The 19283-nt window shown below is 41.5% G+C and overlaps 1 protein-coding gene across 3 annotated transcripts in view; it reads left to right on the top strand.

The window, feature by feature from the left end:
* The first annotated feature begins 788 nt into the window (after positions 1–788).
* Positions 789–19283, top strand: part of ZNF366 (zinc finger protein 366) — a 61414-nt gene continuing 42919 nt past the window's right edge. Inside the window, exons 1-2 of one of the 3 annotated variants that reach the window (XM_045571583.1) lie at positions 789–1089; positions 7008–7179. In XM_045571583.1, the coding sequence (XP_045427539.1) occupies positions 7032–7179 (148 nt within the window). In that variant the 5' untranslated portion in view covers positions 789–1089; positions 7008–7031. The remainder of the gene's footprint in view (positions 1090–7007; positions 7180–19283) is intronic. The other 2 variants (XM_036410529.2, XM_036410532.2) reach the window with 2 other exon arrangements.

Raw genomic sequence — 19283 nt, 5'->3', positions numbered from 1 at the left:
TGAAGGACACAAGATACACAGCACAAGTCAGAAAATTTTAAGCCAAGCTTATTCCTATGCTCTTAACCCTATTAGGAGCTCATGCCTGCCCCCTGAACTTCCAAGTGCCCCTAACTTGGTAAAGGATGTTCCCTCCATTTTCTCTCTCCTTCTGTCCAGCCTCCCCACCCTTGAGGCTGCTGGGGCTAAGGCCTATGCTGCTTCCGAGTAGGTTGTGAATCCAAGAAGCATTAAGAATATAAAGGCTAGGACAAAAGAAACAACACTTCTGAGAAGACTACGTCCAGCACCAGTGTGGTAAGTTGCTTTTTAAATGTTTTGTTAACTGTCAGCAAAGATGGAAGCCTGGCGTGGTCCAGGGCATGAGGCTCAGTAAGCAATGCAGACTGTGCTCCTGGGTTGGTCCTAGGAGAACACAGCGGGTTCTGGAGTCAGGCTGTGGTTTGCAGCAGCGCTGGTGTTTGCAAGGGCCTGGGCAGGGCCGCCCCACTCTCCCAGGCTGCAGGTCTGCCTCAGTTAGCACAGCAGACACAGCTTTCCTTTGCTCCAAGTGGAGGAGAATGATTTGTTCCCCTTTGGCTGTGTCAGTTCTGCAAACGAGATACCAGAGCCGGCAAGCTCAGGAGAGCCTCCTTCTGGAACCCCCTTTGTTTGGACAGGCCGGGCCTGGGAGGCTTTTCATCTCTTTCAAGCTCCCAGGGTCCAGAGCATTTTTGAGGAATTCCTTTTTTTTTCAAAGGATTTTTTTTTTCTTTCTTTTTTTTGCCCCTTCCAACATTTTGTTTAAGAGAAAATGAGATGTCTATCTTCTGTTTCCTTATTTTTTTTCAGGAAAGCAAAGGGTTGTTGACTTCCTCCCTCTCCCCTCCCTTCCTTCCTTCTTCCCGAAGGTACTCATCTGAGAAAAAGAGAACGAAGTATTGTTCCTGTTCTCTTTCTTAAGTCATTTGAAACACTGTCCCTGCGAGTTCTTTACGTTCCCTGCAATCTGCACACGAGAAAAAGAGGGAGAGAGAGGGAGAGGCACAGAGAGAGCAGGGGACCAGGTAAAGCACGGGGGCTGCTGCAGCCACTCAGACTCAGGAGCTGGTAAGTTATCCATGCAACCGTTTCTGCTTCCATTTCAGTGTCCCTGAGAAAGGCACTGCCATGGGTGTCTCCACAGAAAATGCCTTACTGGGTGTGATCCTTAATCAAGGGGGACAACTGATGGATGGACCAGAATTTAAACTTAAATATTTTTTTTTTAAAGAGAGAGAAAATTGATGCATTGCAAAGATGAGGCTGGCAGAACTAGAAAATAGAAGTGCATTGGGGGCATTGTGTTAAATCTGAATTTTGGGTGTCGATAACGTGGCTGGGTTAACCAGGAGCCACTGGAATGTGTGATGTGGCTCATTGGAGAATTAAACTCCTCCTCGGTGCTCTGCCTTGGGAACCTTACCATGATGTCTGCTAAGAACTGTGGTTTGCTCTGGGGCTTTTGTGACCCGTTGTCTAGGTTGAGGTGCCCTCCTCTTGTTCTTTTCTTTCCTCTCAGCACCCTCCAAAAGAGAAATGCTCATTTATGATGGTTATTCTGCATTTCCGAAGCAGGAGGGCAAAAAGAAGGGAATGCCACTGTGAATTGCACTGTGTGTGGGATGCTTCTGTATTCAGGCTCCACATGTGGGATGGGTGTAAATTGATTATCCACTGTCAATGGAAGATGTCATCTGCCACACAAAAGAAGACAAAGATGTGGGGGCTGATTGCTTTAGTTTTGGAAAACACCAGGTAACCTGAGTGGGAGGATTGAGATTGATCGCTTGTGTCAGTAGGAGTGAAGAACTAAGCTATAGATGTAACTGAGACATAGTCACCCCGAGTCTGGTTTTCCAAACTCCAAATAGGATGACATAGCAAACCAGTCAAGCTTAAAAACATACAACTTGTTTTTTAAAGACTAAATTGTTTCAGTCAAGTTCGTTAGAGAGGATAATGTTACCAAGAACTCATCGTGGAAAGCCGGGAGGGAGGCAAGATCACATCGTCAAAAATAGGCCAGCAAGGTCCCTCGGAAAAACTATGTAAATTTACTAATATTAATCATTTAATTCAAAGAATTGTTCAATGCTTGAAAGACAAAAACCATGCGGAGGTGTGTTTGCTTTTTTTAAATATTCATTTCCATGAAATGTACTGGTTAAAGTCACCTGGGATGTGAAGAGTGTAATAAAAATAGCCAGTCTCTCATTTATAAATTAATTTGATCAACTATATATTAACCACAATCAAGTAATTAATCTTTATTCAAAACTTTACTCAAAATCTTTACTCAAGAGCCATCCTCTTAATAAGAGTGAGAAAATATGATAGAACTGGATTGTTATGTAGGTCTTGTTCCATTAGTAGGCTTCTTTTTTCTTCTCCTTTCTTTAAGAGACTTTCCTCAGGAGACTATACAATGTGCAATGTAAAAGAGACCTGATGAGTGAGTGCCTGCTCGAGGATGCAGAATCATTCTCATCACAGTTGGAAGTGCTTTCCAGCTCCCCTACCACCTCCCCTAGGCTCCCATTTCATAGATCTTCTGGTCAGAAGGTAGCAGGAACGGATTGCACTGGGCACTTTGCATCTTTTATTAGCAATTGTGACCCCAGTAGAAAACTCAGGACTGCGATCTTGACTTGCTTCTTTCAGTTTCGCTTTTCCTTGATAGTGTATTTAATTTTGTGCCCAATTAAAACAACACCACAGAATGCTCTCCGGTTTGAGTTACTGGATAAAAGCATAAAATGCAACACACTGTTTTTAAAAAGTGACAGCAGAGTTGCATTGACTAAAGACGAGCAAGGCGCAAGGTGATGTGCCAATGGCACCCACAACACCTCCCGTCTAGCATGGGTCTCCACTGCAGCCTGAGGGTAAGGAGCTCTGGGGATCTTCATCTCTTAAAGAAAAAAAAAATATAGTCAATATTTTGATTTTGTTAAGTCATTGCCATGAGAATATTTGATGCGGGGAGGTGGGGGGGGATTCAGCTACTGAAAGAAAAAAAGCCATGGACTAGTTTAGTCTGGTTAGTGCCAATCTGTGTTCACTCCATTCCAGGGAGTGAGCTGGCATTTGTGGAAACTTCCAGTGTGTGATTCTTCTCTGGGGTCATCAGAGGCTCTTTTGTGATATCATCAGGGGAACTCCAGGCTGGGGTGATCCAGTATTTGACACACAGAACACTTTTAATTAACTGGTGCCAAAACCGTACACATACTCTAACAAATTACAAATATGTCGCATAAATGTAATGTTAGGATGCGACCTGTAGGTTTGTGTGCTGTGATGTGGCTCAGAGCAACTAAAGCATGGGCTTTGTTGTTATACAAATTTGAGTGTGAATTCCATTTTGTGACTTATTGACTGTGAGCCTTATTCCAAATGATTACTAACCCCTTTAAGCCTCAGTTTTCCCAAATGTAATATTGCATCAACATAATAGACTTGCTGTGAAGATTAAATAAGATCATTTATGCAACGCAATTAACAATGCATGGCAAGTAGTGGGAGTCAGTGTCAGTTGTGACTTTTTAAGAGTCGTGTTATTACTTACAGGTACTGTATTTTTTCAATGCGTGGTTGGAATATATTTATTTTAATTTGTTTCATACTTCTTGATCAGTACTAAACCTAGCATCTATCTGAAAAAAAATTATTCCTCATAGGTTTCGAGTTGGGCATACATTGAGTGCAGATTATTATCCTGGACCCCAAATTCTTGTAAAATAAAGGAAGGTAGAGGCAAATGTTTTGATGTTTCCTTCGATAATGGCGGAAACGCCAGATTTAGCCTCATTATAAGGCCATCTGTATTCAGCAGAGCTCCGTGCAGGGGAAAGTTTGCCTTGGGATAAAAGTTTCCAACTCAGATGAATGTTGGAAGAGGCGGCAGCCATGCTGCAGACATTTCATTCTCCCTTTCACCCACTTCCCAAGCTCTCCAGCTCTGTGTCATTGGTGACCTGGCCGAGCAGGGTTGCAAACACTTTTGTTGGAGACCATTGTGGCAGTTCATGACAACCAGAGAGAAAAGGACTTGAAGTAACATGTTGCCCCACCCACCAAGGGCTCAACACCCTTGGAGATCCTGCCTCAAACATTTTAGTCTTGAGCCACTTACCTTCACACCAATAAACAGAACGCAGGTGTCACCATTGTGTGTGTGTGTTTGGGGGGTTTATCCAGCTGCTATTTTTCTCTCACTCTAAACAGAAAACATATATGCTGATTAGTTTGTCAAATAATAATGGTTCATTAACTTAGGTCTTAGTTCAATTTCCCTCTCTACTTCACAAAAGCAAAACATACAGCTGCAATACCCACTCAGATTGACCACCAGTAACCCAAACCATGAGGTTCTTTAGTTAGAATTAGAGGCTCTGATGCAAAGAGACTGTGTGGACAACTTAACCTTCGGAGAGCAATTTGAAGCTGGTTTTGTTCCAGCAGAAGGTGTCTTCCACTGCAGCTCAGTGCAGTAGACAAAGGCCAGGTGGAGTCAGACATTTCTGTTCTGTTCTGCCACTTCCTGTGTGTGAGACTTGACAGGTTTCTTCACTTGCCTGGACCTCAGTTTCTCACCTATGAAATGATGAGATTGGACCAAATCAGTGATTCCTAAGGTGGGGTGTGTGTGTGTGTGTGGAGAGAGAGAGAGAGAGAGAGAGAGAGAGAGAGAGAGAGAGAGAGACTGAGACTGTACCAGAGCTCATCTTCGGGCTTGTTTACACTCTTCTCTCCTGCCCCCTGCACTAGAAGATTTATGAGATTCTGACGCTGACATCCTGTGATTCTCTCAAATGGATGGTCAGTGTCTTGTTGTCTTCTTCAGGGTTGCGCTGACAATAAATAAAAGTATATGTTTTAAGAACCATGCTTCTAATTGATATTACTATTCTGTTTTGGATGTTCTCTCTGGAAATTAGTCTTAAATATATCAATAGTTATTCTAGAAATCTTATAGAGTAAGGAATATGATAGTCAAGCAATCTGATGAGACTGATCAATGCTCTTTAGCTATACATATATAAATCATATAAAATAATTACTGAGATCTATAAATATTGTGATTCTGTATGAATAGCCTTTTTTGATTTATGTATTTCTGTATTATTTATATCTTACAGTGAGCATGCCTTCTTTCAGTAATCAAGGATAACACAGATACTACATTTTTCTATTCACTATTTAAAAATATTGGTAGACTCAATCGCATATGTTTCTTTTGGTTTTACTTTGTTTCTACATTGAAAGGACAAATTGATAATAGTATTTTAAAAAAACAACACTCAGATATCATGTTAAGTCTGCTTTAATTATAAGAAAAATCTGTAACTTATAGGAAAAATTGTTTTGATTTTCCTGATTTTATTTCTACCTAAATCACTTGATATTTTTCCTCCTATGTTTATATGGCCAATTAAGCAAAGCACCAACAGACACAGGTCTTCATCTGACAGGAACAGAGAGGCAACACATATCTGGATGTACACTTTCAGAAACAGCTAGCCAAATACCAGCTACATCTAAATGAAACAACATTTATTTTATTTTATTAAGGTATTATATGTGTACATATCTTACCATTGCCTCCCCCCACTTCACTCCTACAACATGCCCTCACCCCCCAATGTTTTCCATCCATTGGTTATTCTTATATGCATGCATACAAGTCCTTCGGTTGATCTCTTATCTCCCCCACCTCTCCTTAACCTTCCCACTGTAATTTGACAGTCTGTTTGATGCTTTACTGCCTCTGTATCTATCTTTTTGTTCATCAGTTTATAATGTTTTTTATTATCCACAAATGAGTGAAATCATGTGGAATTTTTCTTTCATTGACTTGCTTATTTCACTTAGATAACGTCTTCCAATTCCATCCAGGTTGCTGCAAATGGTAACAATTCCTTCTTTTTATGGCAGCATGGGATTCCATTGTATAGATGTACATAGTCAAAACAACGACATTTAGATAAAAGAATAAGAACACATCCTCATCCAAAGTTATATGTAATATGTAAGCTCACGAGAAAGCAAGCATGAAGACAGGGACTTGATGAGTTTTCCTGTATGCCCAGAACCTAGAATAACACATGGCATGCAGATATAGTAGGTGCATGATAAATATTTGTTGAGTAGATGATTTAATAAGTAAGTGGTCTGTGGAGTAAAATATACTACCTTTACATACTGGCAAATGCAGCAGTTAATAAGTGAAAACGTTAGTCAAACGTTTTGGAGGATCTGGACCATGCCATGCCAGCCTGCCATATGGATCCCTCCACTACACTGACTGGAATTGTGGCTTGCTCCACCATCCTGTTCATGGGCTGCTCCATGTAGGTCCTGTGTCAGCGTGGGAAGGGTGCCGCCCACTTGCTCGTGGACATAAACACTTATCAGATACACAGAAGACACTGTTGGTTGCATTTTATTTTTCACATGTTTTCTGGGCAGATGATGGGTGAGCAGATTATTTTTGGCTCGGGGGACAGAATGGTCATTTGTTTTTCCGTGGCTAAAAGAGCCGTGAGCCAGGATCCAGCCTTGTAGGAAATGCTCAGCGCTCCCTGTTTTTTTTTTGTTTTTTTTTTCTCAGCAGGGCTGTAAATCCAAGTTAAAGGGATGCCACTTGGGCTGAGTTTATACAAACACGAGGGGGTGGATGCAGGGAGGGAAGTGTGACATCCTTGTGTAGCACAATGCCCTTTCCTTTATGTAATTAGGCCACGGAGACAGCCAAACCACCAAGTCCTGGGCGGAGGCAGTTCTGCTCTTATTTGGCAAATTTAAAGTGATAAATATAAAGACAATAATAACTTTGGGGGGGGTCTATGGTTTCTGTTATTTGTGGTAGAAACAAAAGAAGCTCTCTCTGTTCACATCGATAAAGCCTGTCTCTTCAGTGCCAAGTACCAGGGCTCACACAGGCAATTCTGACCCGTTCTCCTATTTCCCTTTGCTATGTGAAGGCCTCACTTAAACCTCATCCTCTGATGGCAGCTGATGGTAAGTGGGAGAATGAGATAACCAGAAGAGCACCACCACCTTCAATGACAGCATTTATGGAGGAGTCACTGTCAAGTTTGGGGCCCGCCGAAAACTCTGCAGGCATCATTTCACTTAATCCCCCCATTCTAAGAAGTAGGTGCTTTCTTACCCCTATTGTAGAGATGAAGAAAGGCAGCTTGTTTAACAGAGAAACTACAAATGAGTGATGTGTTTGAGGTCACCAGATTGATTTGCTTGCTTACCAGTTTCTCGTTAAGAAGAAAGTATCATCTGTAATTAATACACACACACACACACACACACACACACACACATTATATATATATATATATATATATATATATATATATATATATATATATCTTTTTTTTTTTAATTAAGTATCTCTTAAGGCAGTGCTCCTCAAAAGTAGTCCAAGGACCAACAGCATAGCATCACCTGGGGGTTTGTTAGACTCTCAGGTTCCGTCCCAGACCTGCCTCATCAGAATCAGCATTTTAAGATGGTCTCCATGTGATTCAGGTCTAAGCAGCACTACCTTAGGGTTTTGCCCTGATGTGTACACAGATTGATTTCGGAGTGTAGGACCCTGTTCCAAAGAGTGACAAGGTTAACTTTGACCTTGTCTGAGACAACATAACTCCCTCCCCGATAGTGGTGTTACTGGACAAGTCTTGGGTCTCTTCAGCCCTGAGCAGCATTAGGCATGATTCCTGTGATCTCACTCCGCAGGTTAACTCCATCCCGAGGGATCCCGTAATCTCAGAGAGGAAAGGTCTGGGATATTGTTTTTTCAAGTGTGTTCTGAGCACCAAACTTCAGAATCACCTGGGGCGGGTTCCCAGGCCTTTCCCCAGATCTAATAAATCTGGGGAGAAGCCCAAGTCTCTGGTCCACAAAAATACTGGCCCAGGGTAAGAAAGTCTCAGCAGGGGCAGTGGCAAGTATTTTAGGGACCTCACCCCAAAAAGATGTCCAGCTTTCTCAGCAGTTTGAAAAAAACTATTTAGAAGCAGCAGTGCAAGAGAGAGTAGCTCAGAGTTCTTCCAGGAAAGAGAGAGACTCTGCCAGCCTTCTCCCTTGTCTGCTGGAGAAAGGGGACAAGAAGCCCTGCTACTGCCTCGCGTCCTGGCGAAGAAGGGGGGCTGGGTCTCCAGCATCAACGCCAGCGGGCAGATGCCAGAGCACACACCTCACTCTCCCCAGTTAGAAAGGCCTGCGGGAAGAATCCTTCCAGTTTCCTCTGCGCTGGGGACTCACCGTTCTCTCTTGGAACAGAAATCAAGAGGGGGCTATTGTTGGAGGGGTGGGGAGAGGAAGCAGGGCCGGAAGACAGTGAGGGAGAGGACCGGAACCGCCTCTGGTTTGCTTCAGCCTGGACACCACGGGGCCTCTGCCTGGATGGAGATGGCGGCATCTCCCCCTTCGTGGAGCCCCTCTGGTCTTTGTCCCCGGGAAGTAAAGGGAGAGGAAAAGCTTCGGGTCTCCAGCGCTGTCTGGTGGAACACCCGCCACAACACAAGGCCACTTTGTTTCTTGCTGTTTCTCTAGTTCACGCAGTTTTCTTTCACACAGCCTAGTGGAACTTCTTCCCCTCACCCCGCCCCTACAGACTTTTTCAGTTAAAAAAAAAAAGTGTACATAGAGAGGTCTTCCAGCATTACCGTAAAATCTGTGTATACCGCACACTTTTAAGATGCTAAAGAGCACTATACTTAATCCGTAAAGACAGGGTTTCTGAGCTACCAGCACTTGGGCTCTCAGAGTAAGGGACACGCAAAAATTCTACATAGTAATTCCTAGGTGTATCGAGAATCCTGCCTCCTACCAGATATTTTAAGAGATATGGGCAAGGAGGGACTATTCTGAGTATCGTTTTGACCATCAGGGGACATCAAAGATTGCAGCCAGTAAGCTAGCGTCTGCTCCAACATTACCCACAGCCCTCCTGAACCCGAGTCAGATCCTGGCACAACCACCCACCTCTGGCTCTATAAAGGTCCCCAGGGATGGAGAGTTCTTATCTCCTGGCTACAGCGAGGGCCTGGGCTTGAAAGGCAATGTTAGAGAAAGAGTGGAGAGCCCTTTTTTAGAAATGAAGGTGCAGCCCCAAACGATATCATTTTGAAGAAGCCAATTCCATTTGGAGTGTCTTTACAGCCTCTAAGTGCTCCTATCTTCCACTCTTTGCCATGGCTTACCTTGGCTCCTGTTTGCATCTTCTAAGCCTCCTGGATGGGGGCGGGGGGTGGGGGGTTGGCATCACATATTTAATACCTGCAGTTGGGAAGGACATTGAACCATAAGCAAATCCTATCAATCAGAAGGATCAGGACATAAAGCACCAAATTTATTTTTCTTGGACAAATATGGATTTGGTTGAGTAAAGTACTATCTCCTCTGTATGTGGCATATCTGCCTTACACATGTGTATACAAACACACACACACACACACACACACACACACACACGCATGCGCGCTCTCAGCCCATCCAAAATTATTGGAAGAAAACCATGAGCTAGCACCAAATTGTTATTTGACTGAAGAATGTAGTATCCAATTCTCAGTCCCCTCTATTTCCAAACAGATTTACTGTCGTAATTATATATTTCTTAGCAATGTTAAAAAGAACTTGCATTTTGTTAGCTAATGGCAGTGGGGTAGAAGGTGAGGGAAAATTCAAGTGTTATTGCAAGCAATTCATAGGTGTTTCACTCACTTACTGTGTGTTGTTTGGAGAATGTTGCAAAAAAAGAAGGCTAAACTTTGATCCAGAGAATAGAGGTTTGAATGTGCTTGTTGACACATAAAAATATGGCAAACCAATAAACCTGAATGTATATGAAAATGTAATATAGATAAAAATATTATTGCACTTCAAGGAGGAAAGTTATTATATAATTATTGATGTTAGGTCCCCTATGAAGCTATTTTTTTGGAAATAAACTTATATCCCTATTTCTTAAATTAAAATAAATTCCAGATGAAAGATTTCAAATGTTATAAACAAAAATACTAGAAAAAAAAGGAAGATGTATTTTTTAAAATCTCTGAGTAGGGGGAATTCTTTCTAGTTTTAGCCAGGCTTAGCAATTATTATATATTTTGTTACATTAAAATAAAATCTATGGGGCCTAAACTCAATAAACAAGGTCAAAAGACAAACAAAAAACTAGGGGAAGCATTTGTAATATGTATCACTAAGAAATTATTATGAACAGAACATAGGAGAATGACATGAAGCACACATTTCACATAAAATTAAATATAGTTAACTTTTAAATGTGTAAACAATAAAGACACTCATCTTACTTCATAAGAAAATGCAAATTAAAATGATGAGATGCCATTTTTTACCTACTCAATGAAACATTTGTTAGCATACAGTTGGTGAGCGGGTAAACAAAGGGTGATATATATATATAACAGACTACTACTCAGCAATAAAAATTGTTATATGCAAGTTGTGGATAAATCTTAAAAACATCATGCTAAGCAGACACAATGTTATTTAAGGAGCCAGATATACAATAAATATTGGATGATTTCATCTATATGTAATTATGAACAGCACAAAATTATGGAGAAAGATTAGTGGTTGCCTGGGGCTCAAGTGGAATTGGGATTGGCCGAAAATGAGCAAAAGGGAACTTTTTGGAGGTGTTAAAATTATTTCAAAATTGTATTTTGTTAATGAAGTCACAACTGTATAAATTTTCAAAAACACTGATGCTTAAAAATGTGCGAATTTTATATTATATAAATTGACCTCAATAGAGCTGTTAAAAAAGTTGAAAATAAAAAGAATGAGGCAGCTCTGTATGTTCTGATAATGACACAATCTCTAACCTGAATAATTAAGTTAAAAAAGTAAGATTCTGTCAGTATGTAGAACACTATAATTTTTGTGTAAAAATGAAGCCTATTTTTGACATGCATAGAATATCTCTAGAAAGATGCAATAGGTTGCATCTTTCTACAAATAATTGTATTTGGGCAGGGCATGAGATGGCTGGGATGGGGAAACGGTGTCTAAGGGGAAATTTTTCGCTGTATATCCTTTTGTGCTTGATCAAAAATAATGAGAGAGAGAGAGAGAGAGAGAGAGAGAGAGAGAGAGAGAGAGAATTAGAGAGTTAGAGAGTTAGTTTTCAGTCCCACACCAGCTCTGTGATCATGGGCAACTGCCTAGGACTCTATTTCCTCTCCATAAAATGAAGGGGTTAGACAGTTGGTCCCTAAGAAAACTTCTGATTTTAAGTTCTCTGAGAGTTTAGTTAAAGGCAATCATCGCATTCCTCTGATCCTTTCCCTGCCAGCATGCCAGTACTGCCACATCTATACTAATAATAGAGAAATATGCAAATTGTCCAGGACTCTATCACAGTAATGACTGAACAGCAGGCTGCATGAGGTGACTAGGCTGGCAGGAGGGTGGGGGCAGTTGAGGGCAATCTGGCCAGCAGGGGGGCAGTTGGGGATGACCAGGCTGGCAGAGGGGGCAATTAGGGGCAATCAGGCTGGCAGGCAGAGGCGGCTAGGGGTGATTAGGCTGGCGGGGGGTGGGGTGGGGGCAGTTAGGGGCAATCCAGCAAGCAGGCAGGTAAGCAGCTAGGAGCCAGTCATCCCAGATTGTGAGAGATGTCCGACTGCCAGTTCCATACATGCCAGGCAGTCGACATCCCCTAAGGGGTCCTGGATTGGAGAGAGTGCAGTCTGGGCTGAGGGAATCCCTCCTCCCATGCACAAATTTCATGCCCTGGGCCTGTAGTACTAGTATAAAGCCACAACCAAAGGCTTGTCTTTTCTCACTCAGATTCCTCTCACTTTATTGGGTCCCCATCCTCTTAACAACATGTAAAATATGGCTGTCAACCAGGGTGAGAAGGCATCCCAGAAAGCCAGGTATGAGGTAGTAGTAAAACACCATAGAGGAGAGGTTACAACCCACATCTTAGGGGCAAGTGCCTGACATCAAATCCCAAAACCTTAGTTTGCCGTTGTGTGACCATGGGTAGTTGTAATTTCTCCATCTGCATGGCAGGTATAGAACTGCACCACTCTCTTAGGGTTTGTTGAAAGGATTAAGAAAGATAATTCATGTTATAGCTCAGCACAGTGCCTGGTAATATTCAATAAATGTTACCCCTTTTAATTATTAATCTGAACTCCTCTGCTTATGGACCCTGGAGGTTTCCTGAAGGCATTGAAGTTATCAAGCTGTGTACTCATTAACATCATGAACTGGGAGAGATGAAATGATTTTTTCTTTTTCTTTTCAATCCACAACCAAAAGGACAGACTGGAGTAATTTCTGCTGCCCCTAAGCCAATGTCATTGAGGGAAACTGCTTCCAAAATTTCATCCCTTGGAGGCAATTATATCCTGAAAATGTGACGAATGCAGGTTATAAAATTTCAAGCTTGTGACATTATGCAGGGGGTTGAACCAGTTAAGCAGCAAGTTTTTATTTGCATAATAAATGTGCCTTAAATTACACTTGAACCATTAAATATTAATATTGGGGCCATTGTATAACTCCCTCTCCATGGTAGTCATTTAATAAATATGAGTTGCAGCTTCAAACTGAACCAGAAATCTTCTATCGCCATGAGGTGCACATGCCTGTTTTCTCAATTCCAGCCTCCGTGCAGTGAAGCAAGGGACTGTCTACACCAGCAACGTGTGGTTCCTGTCACTTCAAGCTTCTCAGCCATAGACAGTAACTCCCCTCCCCCCAAAATCTATCTATATCTATATCTATATCTATTCTATATCTATATCTATATCTATATCTATATCTATATCTATATCTATATCTATATCTATATCTATATCTATATCTATATCTATATCTATATCTATATCTATATCTATATCATCTCTCTAAATATAGTGTTTTATATATATATATATATATATATATATAATATAGTGTTATTTATAGTGTTTATATATATATAGTGGACCCCCAAAAAATGTATGCACACACTTTGAATAATTATAAAGGCAGTATTTATTAAAATACATTTCATTTTCAAAATTGAGCTATCAGCTGTTAAAGTGTATATATATTTGCTCTTAGTGACAGTTCTTAAGTGAATTGAATTCCCCGTATGCAAGGTACCCTTTTGCATGCACTCCCTGCCTTACAGATTATCAGATCACGTTCTAGAACTAGATCCCAAAGGCATGGTTTCGTTTAGTGGGTTGCCCTGCACACATAATTCTTTCATGTGTGTCTGTTCTCCCTAACTACATTGGAGCAATATTTGTCAGGGGCTGGGTTATTAACCATTTATAAAGATGATACTGAATTCAAGATAGCTTTTGGTTATTTTGAACTTTTTCTAACTTACTGGGGATTTGCAAAATGAGTTTATTTTTAAATTTTACAAAGAAAGTCCTCACACTGAGAGGCCTGGGAACCACTGCAGTAGGCCAAAGCTGGGGTTCACTAATGCATTGTAGGGAGGTACTTTGAATAACCTTGGTCTTCTGATGGCAATGAGCTTTCCCGTTCTTAAGCTGCTTCCTAGAGTAAGTTTGTATGTTTGATAAAAGTCTAGAAAGCTTCTGGAAGTATATATCATTATTATTTAATTTCTTCCCTCTAACAACTATCTATTTTAAAAAAACACACAACTGATTCGTTCCTTTATTGAGCAACTTTTTTAATCTACATGTGTCCAAGTTTCCTCAATATCAAAATGAGGAAAAAGAATAGGATGCTTTGACAGTCACATGAGTTGACATTTTTGACACATTCTTGTTGCAGTGGAAACATGCAGCAAATGTTGCTGGTGTTGTTGTTGTGTTAGGCACCATTTACCACTGTTTTTGACCCATAATTGGAACTTGCTAGACATTCTTGGAGTCGATTAGTGAATAAATGTAAACTAGGAATAAAGGGCAATTCTAGATATGTAATTCCCATCTACAATACATTCCCTTGGTCACAGGCAGTTGGGGCACCTGCATTTAGGCAAATGCTACACTTGGGAATATTGGCTTCAGTGAGTTCAAGCTAGAGAGGTGATAATGTTTCTTCTGGTCCAGCAAACTTTCCAAGTCTATCATTTATGTGTCAGGTTCATCAAGACATGTACTTAAGGGATCAAGCAGAAAGTGTCTGGGCTTGGCACTGGTGTCAAGTACAGGCTTTATTCCTCAAGAGGAAACAAGGCCAGTAGACCATTCGATAGGTGCAGAGAAGCAATGCTTTCTTGCCACAAATCAAAATGCTGAGGACCACAGTTATAAGAAGGTCAAAGAAAGTTAGGATGACCTTTTATAGCAGGCTCAATGTTTATGTAGCTTAAAATTTCACTTCCAGATCATCCCACTGATAGTTCTTGAGCTTTATTACATAACATTTGAGCCGGAAAGAAACTTTTTTTTTTCTTCTTCAGTGTTTGCAAAATGTTGTATTGAAGGTAGAAGATAAGGGCATGTCGCTAGACTTTAAAAGATAGGTTGCCCTGAGTGTCACTGCTGGCTGACATGGTTATTTTAACAAGGTCTCAGACAGGTGGGTCAATAAAGAGATATCAGCTTCTCAGAATCGGCTTTTTTTCCCCAAGACCAGCCAGTAGAACACCTGGCAGCTACTGCTCCTCAGCTGTTCCATGTGATGAGGCTCTGTGCTGATGCTATAGACATGAAGGGGAATAAGATCCAGGGTAAGCCTTCCAGAAGTTTCCAGTAAATTAACGGTTATGGCGAGTGGAGATGAATGCTTCCCTTGTCACCTCCACCCATAGGCCCTGTTTCTTCCTACCGGCATCACAGGAAACAAACCCAGTCCATTTAAGCCTCAGCTCTTTGAAGTATTTAAGAATACGCTATCAAGGCCCCAGGCCTCCAACACACCTCCTTCATGACATGCCAGGTTCCGTCAGCATCTCAGTAAGATATGGGTTCATGTCTCCTCACCTCTATAAACTCTCTAGTTTGGTCCTCTCCAAATGTTTGACTCAGAATGGCCTCTCTCCCATCCCAATGGTTCGGCCAGTGCACAGTAGAGCCAGGCTCTCCAAGGCTCATTTGCAGGGTTACAGAGCTGCTGGGGTTCTCCCTTAAAAGATCCAGATGAAGAGGCCTGGAGTAAAAAGTAAGGACTTTGGTCTGAGAATTATTGATTTGCCTTCTTATTTTCCTATCTGCCCATCCCTAGTCTTGTCTTAGGTCTTCCTCTTTCTTTTTTACAACCATGAAAATATTTTCTTACCAGGGTTGTTAGGAAGCCCAATATTAGTATTCTTACTATTTATTAAGTGCCTTTTTTTTTTATACCAGAGGCTTCTAATTTTTATTTTATGAAATCTTATAATAACCCTGTGAGATGGGTTATTATTTTTTATCGCTATTTTTCATGTGAGGAAATTGGTGCTTAGAGATTAAAGAAACTTGTCACAGTTGAAGCAACTTCAAAGGTTGTACAGCTCTGTCTCATCTGTATTCCATTCCTCTTTCCTTCCCCTCTTCTCAACATTTTCAACCATTTGGAGACCCACAGCTGTAATGAATGCCTTCTGAATGGCTTAATTGGGATTTACCCTTTGAGTAAAGCTCAAAGACATGGCTTTTCAGAGTAATTTTAGGCAGGAACTTTCCCCCTCCTGAGTAAACTAAAACACCCGAAAAAGGTATTAGGCTGGTGGCCTAATTGAGTAAGTTGCTAAGTGATTAACTCTAAGCATTTACTCAAAGCAGCAGCAGTGGCCCAGTTGGCTTCTCCTTTCATAAAGCCACAGCCTGGATCAGGTGGAGGAAGGGACAGGCCTCTTAAGGAGCCAGTGAGGAAACGGCTAAAAGCTTGAGGTTTGACCATCTTCATCATTCTCACTGAAACGAAGGCTGGTACTAAGTAGGACAAAGACTCCACCTCCCTCCAGGACAGATAAGCTGCTAAGGGAGAGTTAGAACTGGGTCCTCCACAGTTCCCCGCGGCCTGATCCCAGCTCCACAATAGCAGCACGGTGCTGGGGATGGAGTGTTCTCTGTGGTTGGAAATTTTCAAAGTCCATTGGTTTTACTTTCTGGCAGATTTCTTTCATAAGGCCGTTAGCTCCTTTCTTTTCTGTAAATTCTAGAGAACCAGATTCTCTTCCCATCCTGGGAATTTCCTCTTGGCTCCACGCAGGGGCTCTCTCAGCTTTTCACCGGGGTATTTAGGAACTACTTTAAGAACTCTTGAATTAAAGTTTATTTTCATTTTTCTTTCATTGAAAAAACTCTCTGAAGAGCAGCACAGCTCAAAGCTGATAAGAAAGTGATGGGAAGGATTACAACGCAGAGACATTGGTGAGAGAGGAAAGAACTAACATTTATTTACGCCGTATTTTCCGGCGTATAAGACGACTTTTTGAAACGAAAAAAAGTCAACCAAAAATCGGGGGCAAAAGACCAAAATTGCACAAAAATTACCTGCAGATCTTGACGGCAAAGTAAGTCTTTTCTTTGAAGTGGGGAGTAGTCTTATACAGCGAATATAGGCCTAAACCTATGTTTTAACTGTAAAATTAGGGGGTCGTCTTATACGCCGGAAAATATGGGTAGCACTTACTGTGTGCTATGCATATCACCTATTAGTTATTCCATTTTAAGCTTTCTCCAGATCCATGAAATAGCGTATTTGTCAGGATAGACTGTGTTATGCTTTAATAACAAACAGCCTCCAAAAAAAGAAGAAATAAATCAAGGATATATTTCCCATTTCATCACATGTCCATTACACGGCTCAGCGGTAGCTTTGACTTGGGTCATCTTAACTTTTGGCTCCTGGCTGATAGAACAGCTATTGTTGAAAATGCTTGAGGGAAATGCTGCCATGGCAGAGGGAAAGAAAATTATGTGGAATCATGGATTGCTTTTCAAAGATTCCACAATGAAATGACACATGTCACTTGTGCTCACATTTTATTGGCCAACAAAAGTCTCATGACCATGTCTATTGTACATATAAAGGGAAAAGAAAAATGCAACCCAACCATGTGCCCACAACAGCTAGAAGCATTTAATGAAAAAGGTGTTATTATGGCTGAGAAAATGGATGCTTAAGAAAGTTAGTAGGTGGTGGAGCTGGGATTCAAAGTCAGGTTTTCTGACTTTGTCTCCTGAGTTCTCTGCTTTCCTATGTGCATGTTACACACATGATGCTGTACCTTCTCTCCAAATGCGATGCTAAGCTAAAGTGTCCTTGGGGGCTTAAGGAGATACATGTGCACGTGTACCTGGGTGTGGACAGGTAAAGTCAAATCAGACTTATTGTGGCTCAGCCTTTGTTTTATTTTACCCATTCCATTTTCTTTAAAGATCAACACATTCAGTGTGAAATCATTATGTAATAGAAGTTTTATCTTTGAACAGATGCCAGATTTTTCTTTTTAATCATAGTCTCAAGTGCAATAGGTTTCCTTGCTTATTGTTTTTATTTGCTGAGTAATGAGATAAAGACCACTGTGCTCTTAGTTTGGTCAGATTACTCATTGGTGGATGTTCAAGGACCAGGGGAAGGCCCAGATTCCCTCCATTGCTAAGAGTTTCCAGGGGGGGAAAAATTCTTGCTCACAGGAACAATAAAAAATGAGACTGATTCCATAAGCCCTAGAAAAATCAGTCCCAATATCTCATCTCCCTGGAGCTCAGAGGAAAGACTGTTATGTCAGTTCTTCTTAGACTTTTAAAATCTACTAGTAAGTTCCCCTAATGGGAGAGAAAAATATTGGGGGGCGGGGGGGAAAATCCTGAGTGGTCTGCCACAGGTGCAATTTCAGACTTTAACCAGGGGTCCTCAAACTTTTTAAAGTGGGGGCCAGATCACGGTCCCTCAGAGAGCTGGAGGGCCGGACTATATGAACTACTAATTCCTACTGTAACACCTCGGCTGCGCTCACTGCCCAAAAAACCTGGCGGGCCGGATCAGACTCCTCTGCGGGCCGCATGTGGCCCGTGGGCCGTAGTTTGAAGACGCCTGGACCTGTCCTGATTTCTTGCGTTCTGCTTCAGAACATATCTATATTTGCTTTCATTTGAAATATTTTCTATTACTCACCACCATGAAAAATTGATAGGCCAGGAAGATACACCAACTTATTCTCTGGTTTTCACCATCCTTAGCAACTTGATCTCATCCGTTAATAATATGCTTAGCACCTGAAAGTAGGTCCTAGAGGGATAGGAATAAAGGTTCCTGTCAAGTTGGGGCTATAGCGGGTTCCCCTCAGCAGGTGGAGTATCCCAAAACTTGGAGAGGATAAAGGCAAGGAAGAGGGAGAGAAGAAGGGGGAAGGGAAGAGGGCGAAGAGGAATGGGAAACGGTATCCGGAGAGAGCCGGGAGCCAGTACAGCCAAGGGTGTAAATCACAACATGGCTTAAAGAGACTTGGAGGAAGAACTCAGAACTAATTTGCTGATGAAAACAGTTGTTAAAGAAGTACTTTTAAAAAAATCAGTTATATTTTTCTATCCATTAAAATACACAAAGTACTTTGTCCGAAGCACAGCTAGCTATAGCCTTAGGCAAATTGTTTAGCCTTGCTTATTTCCTAGCCATCAGACGTGAACTCAAGTCCTGCTCTGCCTAATGGAGTGTAAAATCTGCAAAACTCTTTGAAGGTAGAGAGTGCAATTTAAGCATTATGTATCATTAAATAAAATGCCTGTTTAGGATGGGAACTTTCCATTAGCCTTATATGCACCTGAACTAGCAGTCAACACCTGGTAGAGCTGGCTGTCAAAATGTTTTTGACAGAAGAGACCCAGGTGTTGATCACTTAAAATAGAAAATAAAAGAACAAAGAAACAAGCCTAGGCAGTAAAGAAAAAAAAAATGGCATGCACCATTAAGGCACTGGCTTGGTTCCGAGAGAGATTCCTGAGCTAAAGAAGACCTCTTTTACTGGAATGGAAAAATACAGGGCCAGGAAATTGCTCAGAGGTCTTCTGTCTTTTCCTGTGCCCATTCAGAAGCACAGTGTGTTGGCTAATGTTTTGGATCCGAATATCAGTTTTTGAAATAGCCTGGTTGTGTCCTTGGAAAGGGAGAAGGTTGGGTAGAATATTGTGTGTGGTGGGGATGGAAGAGGGAGGATGTTGGAAGGAGCATTTAGATGCTCCTTGGATCCAAACTGCTTCCTGGGGCCTCACAGACAGTTGCAGAAATGAACTGAGAGGTTAGGCAGTTGGTCAGGGCGTAAGGAGCCTCCAAGTCTCCTGAACTTCTCCAAGGTG

Source organism: Pipistrellus kuhlii, unplaced genomic scaffold (genome assembly GCF_014108245.1).
Source record: "Pipistrellus kuhlii isolate mPipKuh1 unplaced genomic scaffold, mPipKuh1.p scaffold_m20_p_4, whole genome shotgun sequence".
Lineage (NCBI taxonomy): Eukaryota > Metazoa > Chordata > Mammalia > Chiroptera > Vespertilionidae > Pipistrellus > Pipistrellus kuhlii.
This window is presented reverse-complemented; position numbering and strand designations above follow the sequence as displayed.